This window comes from Phacochoerus africanus, chromosome 9 (assembly GCF_016906955.1).
Source record: "Phacochoerus africanus isolate WHEZ1 chromosome 9, ROS_Pafr_v1, whole genome shotgun sequence".
NCBI lineage: Eukaryota > Metazoa > Chordata > Mammalia > Artiodactyla > Suidae > Phacochoerus > Phacochoerus africanus.
In genome coordinates, this window is record NC_062552.1 from 114,974,778 (window position 1) to 114,988,230 (window position 13,453).

The 13,453-nt window shown below is 50.7% G+C and overlaps 1 protein-coding gene across 8 annotated transcripts in view; it reads right to left on the reverse strand.

Moving 5' to 3' along the window:
* TTC7B (tetratricopeptide repeat domain 7B) overlaps positions 1 to 13,453 on the reverse strand; it is a 248,625-nt gene that overhangs the window by 59,197 nt on the left and 175,975 nt on the right. For all 8 annotated transcript variants that reach the window (XM_047796155.1, XM_047796154.1, XM_047796150.1 and 5 more), the window contains 2 exons: positions 9,572 to 9,688; positions 2,039 to 2,136 (listed from right to left, as the gene is read on the reverse strand). In XM_047796155.1, coding sequence (XP_047652111.1) covers positions 2,039 to 2,136; positions 9,572 to 9,688 — 215 coding nt within the window. The remainder of the gene's footprint in view (positions 1 to 2,038; positions 2,137 to 9,571; positions 9,689 to 13,453) is intronic.

Genomic DNA, 13,453 nt, shown 5'->3' on the forward strand with positions numbered 1-13,453 from the left:
CTGGAACGGATAAGGTCTGCTAAGGTGGCCTTCAGTTTTGCAGATTTCCCGGCCTCCTGAGTAAGGAACTGGTGGTTTGTACACCAGAAGCTGGGTTCTGGGGGCCGGGCTAGGGAGAGGGGTCTTGGAGGGATTTGCGTTGGGCGAGCACACCACCACCACCAATAAAATGATCACAGCACCTGGAGGCTGTGGTTCTGTCCTACGGAAATCCAGACTCCAACCACCTGGCCTCCAGGGAGTGAGAGAATGGGTGTGTAGACTCCACGAATGAGAAGGGGCAGTGACCCCCGGCTGTGAACCAGAGACAGGTCGCCTGGGGTCCCTGGGCGGGGGGCAGAGCGGAGACTGAATCCCAACAGCCACACTCATCTCCTCCCACTGTCTCTTTTCAGGGTAATGTGGATTGAAGTCTTGGGACCTCGGGAATTTAAGATCTGAGCCAGCGGGAAGGAAAAGGGGTCTGACTTTAGGAGGGCTGTTCCCGCAAGGCCCTGGGGAGGGGGAGAAGGGGAGACAGCCTGGGGCAGCAGCAGCAGCTGATCTGAATCAGCCCAAAGGGCTGCTGGTGCTGGAGTGTCACTTCCCTCTCTTCTCTCCCCAGGGTCTGAGCCTCAAAGAAGCTAAATCCTGACAACCTACCTTCCCTGCCCTGCGACTGTGGGGCACATCCTCTAGCAGGACTATTTCAGCTCCGGAGTTGGCCCAGGTCGCAGCCTAAGGCCACAATGCCTGCTTCTCAATCCAGGGCTCAGGCCACATGGGTGGCAAGTGTCTCTGGGGCCAGTCCGTCAGTATTTTGAGCCGCGGCCACAAGCCCTGTTAAACTGCACTAATTTATTTTTATTTATTTTTTTGTCCTTGGTTCTTTTTTTCCTAATCTTTTATATATATATATATATATTTTTTTTTTTTCTACTGTACAGCATGGTGACCCAGTTAAACTGCACTAATTTATAATGTGTGCTGCTTCTAATGCCCGATGCTCCCGACCTAGGTGCCTAGGGCCCTGGGACCAGCCGACTTTTAACTTTGGGAAAAGGAAGCCAGGCACCGGATGGCAGGCAGCTGTGAGGACAAGCTCAGGGGAGTACCACACCTGGCTTCCAGCCCTCCCGGGGACTGATTTTCCAAGGATGGCGGTGTAGGCCTCAAGGCTACTCTCTGGCTCTTTGGAAGGGCTCGGTCAGGAGCCGGAACCTGGCCCAGTGCAGGAGAAGAGCTCGGAAGCTCCCTTCAAGAAGCCAGCCCGTAGAAGACCAGGCATCCCAGAAAGAGATGAAGCCTGACTCAGGGCCCTGCAGGGTGGCCAGAGAAGCCACAGAACCAGGTTCCAAATGATGCTCCAGAACTACCTCTGAGGCTCAGAGCGCAGTGAATTTCTTCATATTCTGTGCGTCTGTCCTCCAAACCGCCACCGAAGAGTCAGTATTTCTGTTACAATTACTCGTTTGGAGTTCTGGAAATATCAGGGATCTCTTTTCCCCTCTTACTCAGTTAGGCAACTGTGGAAACGCAAATGACAATTGCGGTGTAAATACTGGCTCCGGGGCAGTGAGGGCCACGGGCCTCCTGGTGGGGTCAGCAGCAGGAGAAGCTCAGAGCCCACCCGCCTCCCTACAGAGTCTTTTGATGGCTGTATGTGTGTCCGTTCGTGCGCCTGGTTAGAAACCACAACCTTGATTTCAGCCAGGTCTGAAATCTAAGGAGAGAGGGAGAAGCAGAAAAGCAGGGGAGAAGCTTGACGAGCAGGGGAACGATCTAATTTTACTTTTGATTTTCGGCTCCAAGAGCTGGGGAAAAAGTAGAAAGATTTCAGTGAGCTGTGTTGGGCAAGAAATATTACTTCCCCTGCCGTGAACACACACTTGAAAAAGCCAGTGGAGAAAATGCACCTCCTTCGAGAGGTTAGCCTATGTGCATGAGGTCTTCTTCCAACCCCAGGCTCTGGAGGCCCTCACCCCACACGCTCGGCTCGGGGACCAGGCCCCATGCTCTTGTTGACACCGTTTCGGCCCCTCTGGCTTTTCATTCTCACCTGTCTCGGGATCGCTGAAGTCTGGCAAAGTAATTGTATTAAGCTGTCGTCTGTCCGCAATGGTCCTATCTAAGAGGCTGCTCCCACGTCCAGAATCACTGCAAAACACAGCGACAAATGTCAGTCATTGGAAGGGCCGGGCGGCGGAAGGAAACAGCACCCACCAGTCCCCATTCCGGAAACGCAGTCAATCCTCCTGCGCTTTTTTTTAAGGGCTGCACCTGCGGCACATGGAGGTTCCCAGGCTAGGGGTCTGATCGGAGCTTCAGCTGCCGGCCTACGCCACAGCCACAGCAATGCGGGATCCGAGCTGCTTCTTTGGCCTACACCACAGCTCACAGCAGCGCTGGATCCTGAACCCACTGAGCGAGGCCAGGGATCGACCCGGCAACCTCATGGTTACCAGTCGGGTTCGTTAACCACCGAGTCCTCCTGTGCTTTTTTGATGGTCTTCAGCACCTTTCCACTTGTTACCAGGCATCCTGCTTGCTCCCTCGGCCGCCTGGCTGGGGATTCCTTTCAGTATCCACATCACAAATGAAGTTTAAGCCGCACCCACACACTCATTTTCCTCTCTTTCGGTTCCAGGTTCTCCATCCACGTGCCGGGGAAACCGACCCACACACTCTGTGTGGGGAAGTCTTAGGCTCATCAAGCCCATAAACACCTTGGCCTCCAGCTGTCTTTAGGGACCAACGCTCTACACCAGGGAGTCTAAGAAAAATCACCTGGGGCAGCTCTAAAAAATACTGATGCCGAGGTCCTGCTCCAGACTGAATGAATCAGAATTTCTGGTTTTCAGAGCTCCCCACATGGTTCTAAATGTGTAGTGGTCAAAGTCAAGGATCCCGGCCCCTACTTTGGGAAGGGTCATCACAGGCATGGCCTCGTTTCTGTCCTAAGAACAAGCCTTTAAGATAAATGGTGTGGCTGGTATCTCAATATAATAGGACGGAGAGGGGTGTGCGCACACACAGAGCTGGGTGTCAGTGGGGCGGGAGCAGCAGCCCCCAGCCAGTGTTCCTGAGCTGGGGAAGCGGGGAGGGGGCTTAGAGAGAACACAGCAGGATTTTGGCACAGGCCTCTGGGCCAGCGCTCCCACCAGCTCCCTGCACTCAGTCCCCACTTCCAGTCTGTTCTTGCAAAAGAGGATCAGCCCCACTCATTTGGCAAGTCCCCAGGCAGACCACTCGGGGCCCAAGTGGAATGAAGCACTGTTAAGGGACCTTAGCTCCTAGACACTTTAAAAGAAAAATTCTAAGGAGCTTATAAGCAAACACGATTGCATTCTTCTTTCCCTCCCTCTATTATGATATTCTATCAAAAAAGCATATCTATCTCTTGAGTTTTGAGCCTTTAATGCTTTTCTTTGAATCCTTCCCCTCACCCAGATTGGGAGGGGCCTACAAGAGACATTTTTTGGTTAAGAAGTTCAAATTCTACAATAAAGGGACACAATTTCCTTCCTCCATGCAGCTGTTGCTAAAAGTGGTACAAACAAGATTTGCTATGAAACTTAATATGGTTTGCAGGCTGCAATTTCCATGTCCAGGGATGTCGTTAGAAAAATCCACAGGAAACAGAAGGAAACTTGCTCCAGTTCAGACTGTTTGTCAGCCTATACTTATGACATCACTCGCTGCAAGTTTTTTGGAAACTGTTCTATTAATTATTTCCACAACTGAGAAACAATAAATGTCTCTGAGCAGAAGACAACATAAAAGTACATGCAGATTTTCATTAATTCCGTTACCGACTAAATATTTCTAGCACTGCTCTGTTCATAATTTTTTTTTTTGCTTTTTAGGGCTGCAGGTGTGGCATATGGCAGTTCCCAGGCTAGGGGTCGAATTGGAGCTATAGCTGCCAGCCTACACCACAGCCACAGCAACGCCAGATCCTTAACCCACTGAGCAAGGCCAGGGATCGAACCCATACTGGATACTAGTTGGGTTCGTTTTCCCCTGAGCCACAATGGGAACTCCATACATAGATGTATTTTTCATATTAAATATTATACAAAATATTGCAGAAATATTACAAAGAGTTAATTATCTGAATATTGCAATGGTTCCCCACTTTAGAGTTTTTCAGATGTTATCCCACAGTATAGCGATATTTTTCATCACCATCACCTGGGATTCCAAGACACAAAATGAGCTGTTGTAATTGCAAAGGAAGGAACTGCTTGGGTTTTCGGTGGACCAAATCTCAGCAAGATGGGAAATGTTTATTTCAGCCACAATCCTCCAGGCTTCCCATGTCGCCCGGCGCAGGGTTGGCTGCTGCTTTGTCATGCTGGGTTCTGGAACCCACCAAGGGTCTGGCTTCTTACCCTATATCTGTCCTTCATGGCCAGCCACTCTGAGCAAGGCCACTTTCTGTGTGCCTCGGTGACTTCCCATGAGATGAGGATAAGGGTGGTCTTCCTGACAGACATGAATCAGGCTGAACTGAGGTCATGGAGACAGAGCAGTCGGAAGAGTTATAACTTTTGGGCATATACTAGGCATCCTATAAATACCGCGCCTACAAACTTGGCTGGCTCACCTCCAAAGACAACTTATTCCTAGCTGTCTTGGTGCAATGGTAGGTGTGGGGAAGCTGAGTCAAGGACCTCCTGCTCCAAATGTTAGAGACCCCAACCAAAACCTAAATCTGAGTTTATTTTTATTTTTAATTTTTTCTTGCTTTTTAGGGATGCACCCGTGGCATATGGAAGTTCCCAGGCTAGTGGTCAAACCAGAGTTGTAGCCTCCAGTCTATGCCACAGCCACAGCAACATGGGATCCAAGCTGTGTCTGCGACCTACACCACAGCTCAAGGCAATGCTGGATCCTTAACCCACTGAGCAAGGCCAGGGATCGAACCTGCATTCTCATGGTTGGGTTCGTTAACCACTGAGTCACGAAGGGAACTTCCTAAATCTGAATTTATAAACCTTACCCACGGAGACCTAGTTCCCTTCCACCAGCTGAGACCTAGTTCCTTTCCACTAACTGAGAATTTTGCTGGATGCTTGCAGTAATTTTTAGTTCTTCATTTATCTGGTGCAGAATTTGCCTTTGCTATGATCCATAGAATGTGAAAGAAGGGGCAGAGGGAGGCCTGGCCAACCCTGGAGTCTCCTTAACGCTCTCATTCTGGCCAGTCCCTCTCCCGCAAGCCCTCTTCTCTCTCTATGGGACACGTCTGCTTGGGCACCTCTGGGGACCACCTCCCCCTCCAGCCCCGTCACCTCACCTTTTTCTCTGCCTGGCCCTTTGGTGCCAGGACCATCTGCCAAGGAGGATGGAGGGAAGGAAAAGAAAACCAGTCTTGGTCAGTGGTGTTAGAAGCGGGTTTAGGGAAAGGAAATTAGAAGGCACCTCAAGTCCACAGCACATTATAAGCTGCAGGATCCACACATGTAGATGTGCAATTCCAGGTATTTGCAATTCCCCTCAATTAGGACCGAAAACTCAGAGTCAATTGTACCGATGGTCAAAGTTTAGCGGAACTTGGAAGCTTCTCTGGGAAATCCTCTAAAATAGCTACAGAGATTGAACACAAGAGGCAAGCTGGTGGTGAACTGGGTCTGAACCCTGGAGTTCTTGCCACAGTTTTGTCCCTTCCCAGCTCTGCGATAGATAGTTCCTGGTACACAAGAAATACTGAATGTAATAGAGGGGCCTTGGATCAGAAACCAGAGCATCTTTCAGGCATCTTAAGGCTGGACTGCAAGAGTCAAGGCAAGTTCCCAACATTCGTAAACTCAGTTTTCTCATCAGTAAAATGGGTCTAATATAACATGACATTTGCCCATTTTATGGGGCTGCTTTGAAGATGAATGAGAGTATACCTTGTAAAGAGGAAAGCACCACCCAAATACTGGTGACTATTAGCATGAAATGGGGGTTCCAATTTCCAGCTGAGGTTAGAGCAAAAAAAGAGTCTTTTTAAAAAACTTTCCATGCTCTTCGTTAAGGTGATCAAAATGGACTGAGGAAGAAAACGTTTTCTCCCAATCATATGGCTACAGGATGCAGATGGTGCAAGTGGCAGTGACAAGAAGGGAGAGAACGGGTCAATAACAAAAAAATTAAAATAAAGAAGAAGACATGGGTTGTCAACTTAAGAGGCAGCCTGGGTGGTGGAGAGGGCTCGATGGTAGCCAGACCTGGGTCTGAACCACAGCTCTACTAGTCATTTAACTGAGAACACCCAGAGCAAGTTCTTTCACCTCGTGGAGCTTCGGTTTTATTTTCCAGGAAGGGGAAAGAACTGGCGCTATCTTGGAAGGCTGAGGCGGGGGCACTGTCCGTTGCTGAGATGCTTCCGTGCAGGGAGGCTGCTGGCCTTCCCGCGAGGCTCTGGCCGGAAGTCACACTGTCTTGAGCAGCCAAGTCAACGTATACAAGGATGGAGGGAAGCTGTATGCTTCACCAAGAGGGGAGACTGAGCAAGAGGCGGACTTCCACCCTCAATGCAGGCCAAACTGCAGACCTGGGGAAATCTCTCCAGGCTTCTGCCGTGACCAACACCTGCCAAATGCACTCTCAGGAGGGTGCCACCCACCCTTTGCTAAGAGCAGCAGGAGATGCTTTCTCGGCTCAGCCCGCAGGCAGACTGCTCTGGGCTGAGGCTCAGTTTGGCCACTGGCTCAGAGGGTGGTTCTCCTTCCAGCAAAAGTAAAGACGAGGGACAGGATCAGAGAACACGAAGCGAGGCCGAGTCTCAGTCTGGACCCATTCCTGCCCATGCCTTCTGTGTCCCCTCTCGAGGCCGGTGCCAGCCCCCGAGGGGGCCATTGGGGGTGGGGAGTAGTGGGAAGCCCTGGCAGGGTGAGCAGAGGCCCCCTCCCCCAACTGAGCCCACTTGGAAACCAGGGCGCCTGAGCCCGGAAGTTGGTGCAGACCTGCTCCAGCTGGAAACCAACCACCTCCTGCCGAGATGCTTTCTGCTCGGGTTTTATGTTTTTTCAGTGGGGATGCTTCTCACCCACTTGTTCCTGTGATCCTGTCCTTTTCTCAAACCCTGTGTGACCCAAGTCAAGTTGTGGGGACCCAGAGCCACTCTCTCCAGGGAACTGAGGAGTGCACTGTCCCTGTGGGGACACAGCCCGCCCCCTCTCCGCCGTCTTCCATTGCCAGGGTCACGTCCTCCCGGCCACACTGGAGAGGATGTCTAAATTTGCACAATGGTGAGGGCTACAGGAGAAACATTTATTTTTATCCCGGAGAAAATCAAGTTAAAAAAACAAACAGGAAGCTCTTTAATAAGGGGCTGCTGGATGGCCACCCCCTCACTCAAGGCTCCTGGAGGAGCTGCAGGGAGCAGCTCTGGGGGTGGCTGGGTCCCCCTCCCCCACTGCATCCAGACTCCACGCCTGGAGCCAGGGTTCCTCCCTGCTCTGGCCCTGAAGGATCCTTCAGGAAACGGAGGAAGTATGGACACAGCCCAGGCATTTGGTTAAGTATTTTTAAAAAGCTTTCCAATTCTGCTATTTTTTTTTCTCCTCACATTCAATATTCTTGGTTGCTAAGTGGGAGGAAATGTGGGGAGGTGGGAGAGGTGTGGAGAGCCGAGGGAAACTTGGCAACGTGCAAGCTGATGGATCTATTTTCTCGTTTCTAGAGGGGGTACAGGCAAAGGAACGTGCTCCTGGAAGAAGCCAGCAGCTCGGAGAGCAAAGACCTGGAGCTGGGCTTGTGGCAGTGACTCTTCTCCAAATCCTGCTGCTTCTGGTTGGCAGGAGTGGGGGATTTGGGGGACATAAATAGGGCTTTTTTTTAGGACCCTACCTGCTGCATATGAAAGTTCCCAGGCTAGGGGTCGAATGCCACAGCCACAGCAATGTGGGATTCGAACCGTGTCTGTGACCTTCATCACAGCTTACGGCAACACTGGATCCTTAACCCACTGAGAGAGGCCAGGGATCGAACCCGCATCCTCATGGATACTAGTCGGGTTCTTAACCTGCTGAGCCACCACGGGAACTCCAATATGGATGTCTTCTATTTCTGCCTACAGACTTAGAAAAGCAGAATTTTTTAGAAAAGTAAAATGGTCTTTATCTCTAGGACATGCCCACAAAAGGGAAGAGGCCCATCTCATGACTATCTTTTCACCAAGGGGAGGATGGGCATGGCGGGCCTGGTGTGTGCCACAGGCTCAGGTTAGGAAGGGGACTCTTGCCTGAGTCTTGTGACTCAGGCTCTGCAAGAGCAGACCCTGGCTGGGCTCCCCCTCTTCTAGCTGCACGGCCCCCCGGGGCCCGTGTCCCGGCTCTGGCGAACGGCAGCTCGCAAGGACCCGTGTCGTTAACAGATCTTGTAAAACAAGATCTCAGGTGGAACCCCACCTACCCCCTGCTGCTTTCTTAACCCCGGCCACTTTCCTCGCCCACCGGCAGACCCGCCCCCAGCCCGCCTGCCTGCCTCCTGCTGGGCTGGACTGGGCGGGCCACACCTTGTGCACATCTATGATTTGAGTTGTGCATTTTTATGCCTCTGACTCTGAGAGGCAGAATGGGGGCTGTCCGTCCATCCTGCGGTGAGCTTGAAAATTATTCTGTGTGTACGAGCAGTTGTTTGAATTCACCTGAATCATTAGGTCCCTTTTCATTAAATCACTGCCTTCCGGGGTCAGGGCACACTCAGTAATCTAGACATTTGCAGGGGTGAAACTGCCTGCGACTTGAAAGCAGTGTCTTTCAGGGGATGCTGGGAGCTGACTAGTGGACGGTCCCCAGATTATCTGCCTCTGCAGGGTGGGTGCCTGTGACTGACTCCCACTGGCCAAGCCATTTCACAGCTCAGGGGGTGCAGAGTGAGCTGGTAGAAAACCTATGAATTTTCTCTGGTCGAGATACAATTAATTTCCACCGAAACAATGTATTTCATTGTTCTGTAGGGTATATTTGTTAAGCAGTTATTTGCAAATTCATTTCAGCATTTCTGTCTTTCAAATTCTTCTTTGAATGGGTCTTAGCATTTTATTGCTTCCCTCATTAGTTAATGAGGCAGAGAAAACCTGTGATATGGGCTTCTATAATTTGTTTGAGTCATGACTTAGGCTTTTTGACAATTATACTTTATCATGCCAATAGCAATTTCTACTTTCCTTAGGAGGATGCGGCCTGTTTATGCTGGTCTTTAAAATATTCCCGTGAGGACCCCATCTGGACTATATAATTGACTAGTCTGTCCATAAATCATGAGAAAGATGATAAGACTTGTCAAAGGAATTACGTAAAAGGCCAGCTGAGAGAAACCAGATCAAGACCAAGTAGAATTGAGCCTAGTGGGCGACCGTGGCAGCAGAAGTATAAGAAACCCACGAGGTTTAAGTATAAGAAACCCTGAGGTTTCATCAGACACCAGGAGAAAATCCCCTTAGAAATGGAGTGTACGAGGCTCCGCTGTTCTTCTCTGTGGCTCCTGGGGGTGCGGAGGGATGGAGAGTTCAACCTGCTGAGAGCCAATCAGGGATGGACTGAGAGGCAGAGGTCCTGCAAAAACCCACGCACAACAGGCACCGCTGGCCTCTTACCTGGGATTGGTTAGGTTGTAGCAGGATTTCCAAATCTGTAACATGTGCTTACAAGTGAGGAGCGCCTCATCCGGGCCCCGGCAGAGCGACTCCAGCTTGACTTTGGAAAACAGTAGTCTGTGGTGGGAGACAAAGGGAGAGAAGAACTCAGGCCAGAGTCCCCACCAGAACAAAACCAAGTGCCCAGAAGCCACTGTACTCATTCTAGGAGGGGGTGACCAAAGGCTGGGCTCCGAAGGAAGCAGTAGCGAGAGGGCCAAGGATGCCAGAACTCCCGGCTCCACGTATGGCTTTGCAAGTCTCAGTGCCAAGGCAGGGGCCGGCGTGGCACTGCCATGTGAGGTCAGGTTAAAAGCGTCAGAGCGGCTGATTTCAATCAGAACCAGGGATTGTATTAACAGTGTGCTTTTAAGAACAAAACCAATTTATTGGCAAAAGGTCAAAAATTCATCAAAAGTGAACCTGATTTGTTTACAAAATCACACAGGAGATGCGACTCGCTTGATGCGAGCATCTACCCATGGCCTTCCACAAGGATCCTCACCCCTCGAAGGTGAATCTATTCCATCAGCCTCGCAGAGCCTGAACCGAAGGTGCATAGAAAGGGCACCTTTGGCCAAGGCCCTCTTGTCTTTGACCTTATCCACCCTGCTCTTTAGGGTTGAGGATTTCACCAACTCACCACTGTCCCCAACTACCTTTTCCCTGCTTTTGTCACCACCGAGGATCAGACCGTCTCTCCCTTTCTTGGCCCCAAAGAGCTGCCCAGCCCCCAACGTCTACTTATGTCTCTCTAGCTATCAGGGTCTCCCCTGGTCCCTGGGCTCATCACTACTGCCCTTGCGAAGGCCCCAGCATGAGCCCAGATACCGTCCTGATGGCCTGCTGTCCACTCAGCTCCAGCTCTAGGAAATCACATTATAAAGAGCTCCAATAACAATTTGTGTTCCCTGCTCAAGAAACGACCGTGATTCCTCATTGACTGTAATAAACCATCAAATTCCTTTATCAGGTCCTTTAAGACACCTTGCCCACTGGTCACTCCTACGTCACCATCTCTTTGGTGCCATGAATCCCACTGGACCCTTTACTCCTATCAGTGTATTTCATTGACCAAAGGCTATGTTTTTTTTTTTTTTTTCCGTAATTCTAAGACTAGTATGACGTGTCCTCCATCTTAACCTCCGCCAACCCACATCTGGCGTAATTCCTCCTGAATTAAGCTAAAACCGCACCTCATCAAATAAGGATACTGCTGTCATAGCTTTATCCTGTCTACTCTGTGAGCATCAAATTAGCTGGTGGTTAGTAAAAAGCAGACAAAGATAAGGAGGAGCTGCTGTTTTCAAAGGAGCTTTATGAGCCTGTGCTTCGTACTTTACAAAACAACATCAGCGTTACCTTTGTCAGGACCTTGCTCAATAGGTGAGGTCAACTCCCCTTCCATAGGAGAACCCCAGCCTCCCTCTGACCTCACTTCCACTGCAACTAGAATTGTGCTCTGAGGCCCATGGGCTTTAAATTGCATTAGCTCACTGACTATTTCCTCCATAAACCACAGAAGACAAAGAAATATGTTTCTAGGGTTTTTTTTGGGGGGGGGGTTGTTTATTTGTTTTTAGGGCTGCACCTGAGGCATATGGAGGTTTCCAGGCTAGGGGTCCAATCGGAACTGCAGCTGCCTGCCTAAACCACAGCCACAGCAACACCAGATCCGAGCTGCATCTGCAACCTACACCACAGCTCACAGCAACACCGATTCTCATCTCACCGAGCAAGGTCAGGGATTGAACCTGCATCCTTATGGATGCTAGTCAGATTTGTTTCTAGGGGTTTAAGTTAGACATCTAGGAGAATTCCTCACCATGCATTATGCACTTGGAGGCAAGAGGGAAGCCTTTCCTTCCCCTGTGGGAGGTGGGATGAAGGTGGTTCTAACAGTCACCGCCTAGGAGGATGGGTTCGCACCAACCACTCCCTCCAGATGGGACTCGAGATGCCCAAGGGGGCACTGGTGGCTCCCGGAGGCCCTGGGGCTGCAGAAGCCTGAGATGCTGGGATGCCAGGCCAGGTGATGACGGGGATGCAGGCCCTGATCTAGCAGCAGGTGGGCACAAAGAGTGAGACTGGATGTGAGAAGAGGGCACAGCTTCTGCTCAAAAACATCTCCAGAAGTGGAAATTCCCCGAGGCCTTTCCAGGACGATCTACAAGAAAAGACAGCCCTCGGGGTGTCTTGAGGGGTTTTTAAGGGGTCAGAAGCCGACTCCTGCTGATGTCTTCCTGAGTCTGGCAGGTGGCGGGAGTACTTCTCCACCAGAATCTCCCATCATACACGGGTCCACTGGGAGATGTGCTGCACAGGAAGGAGGAGCTGCTGAAGGGTCACCTGTCAGCATTTGGTGGAGACCTACTTGGAAGCCAGAAACCCTGGCAGATGATGGTTGGTTGCCGAACAATTTTGGCCAGGGGAGACCCTCACACACACACCTGGGACCAAGGCGATATTCTCTGGAGGCGTGCTGAGTCCTCTGGCTGAGCCAAGCTCAGAGCTTGCCTGCCCCGCAGAGGCCCACACAGTGGTGGAGAAAGTTTCCCCACGCTGCAGGCAGCGGTGCGGCTCTAAGAGCAATTATCCGGAGAGCCTGCACCAAAGTACAAAACGCCAGAGCTCGCCTCTAAGCTGGGCTTGGGGGAATGGTTCTGTGCAAGGCTTCTTGGCTGGAAAAAGAACTTCTAATTAACATGAAATAACAGCTTTCAAACACTTGACTCAGGATATGGAGTTGAAAAGGTGTGGGCTGGATTGCAGAGAACCAGACAGGAAGAACAATAGTAGAATCACTGAGCACAAATGCTGGAAAAGGCACCTGGAAGTGAAGAAAGAGGAGCAGCACGAAGGTGAGGCTGGCACAGAAGAGGAGCTGGAAACACAGGCAGAGGAGGAAAAGCAAAGCCTCTCGGCCACGGTCAGGTGCGTCCAGCACGGTGGGCAGAAAGTGTCCGAAGCCTTAGCTTGGACCTGCCCTTCGGTGCAAAGGAGAAGCAGGAGACGGAGGCACGGCCCCGAGTCTGCTTTCTCACCATGCCCCAGACCTTGGGGGGTTTGTAAGGGGGAGAACAACACCAAAAACAGAACAAGGGACTTGTCACTGTCTTTGCTGAGCCCTGCTCCCACATTTCAAGACTACTGGAAAACATCTGGCTGGGTGCATGTTAGTTACATTAGCAAGACGTGAAGAGGACACAAACAATGATTAGCAAATTGATGGGCTGTGGTTCATGTGCAAAGATATTATAGATTCCATCCCCTGCGGAAACCCAGAGGCAAAAAACCTGGGACAAACCAGCACTGACTGCATTTCAATATGTGGAACTGTCACCCTGGTGGAGAGGGCAAAGGGACCTCTAGGCTGAGACCGCTGGTCAGCCACACCACCCAGGTCCAGCCTCAAATTAAGTGATATGTTCCTCTAAGTACAGTAAGAAACCACATGCTGGGAAAATGGCCTATTCCTATCCCCTGTACCTGGATCAAAGTCCATTAACCTGAATTAAAAAATAGTTCAGGGACTCATAGAATGCTTACAGGAAATTAATGAAGAATAGAACCTCACTAAAATCCCAATTCGACGATGTTCCTGATAGGCCAAATGCCTTTCATGAATTGGCTCCTGTCCACATGCTTCGCCTTGGTCTGCCCACTGCCTACCAGGTACATCCCCCATTCAGCCATGATCGGCTTCCTCTGTACGTCACGCCTCTTCATGCCCCTGGGCCTTTGCACGTGCTCTTCCTTCTGTCTGGAACTCCTTTGCCATCCGTTTCTGTTTTTTAAGCCTCTATTCATCTTTCAAGATTCAGGTCAAAAAGCACCCTACCA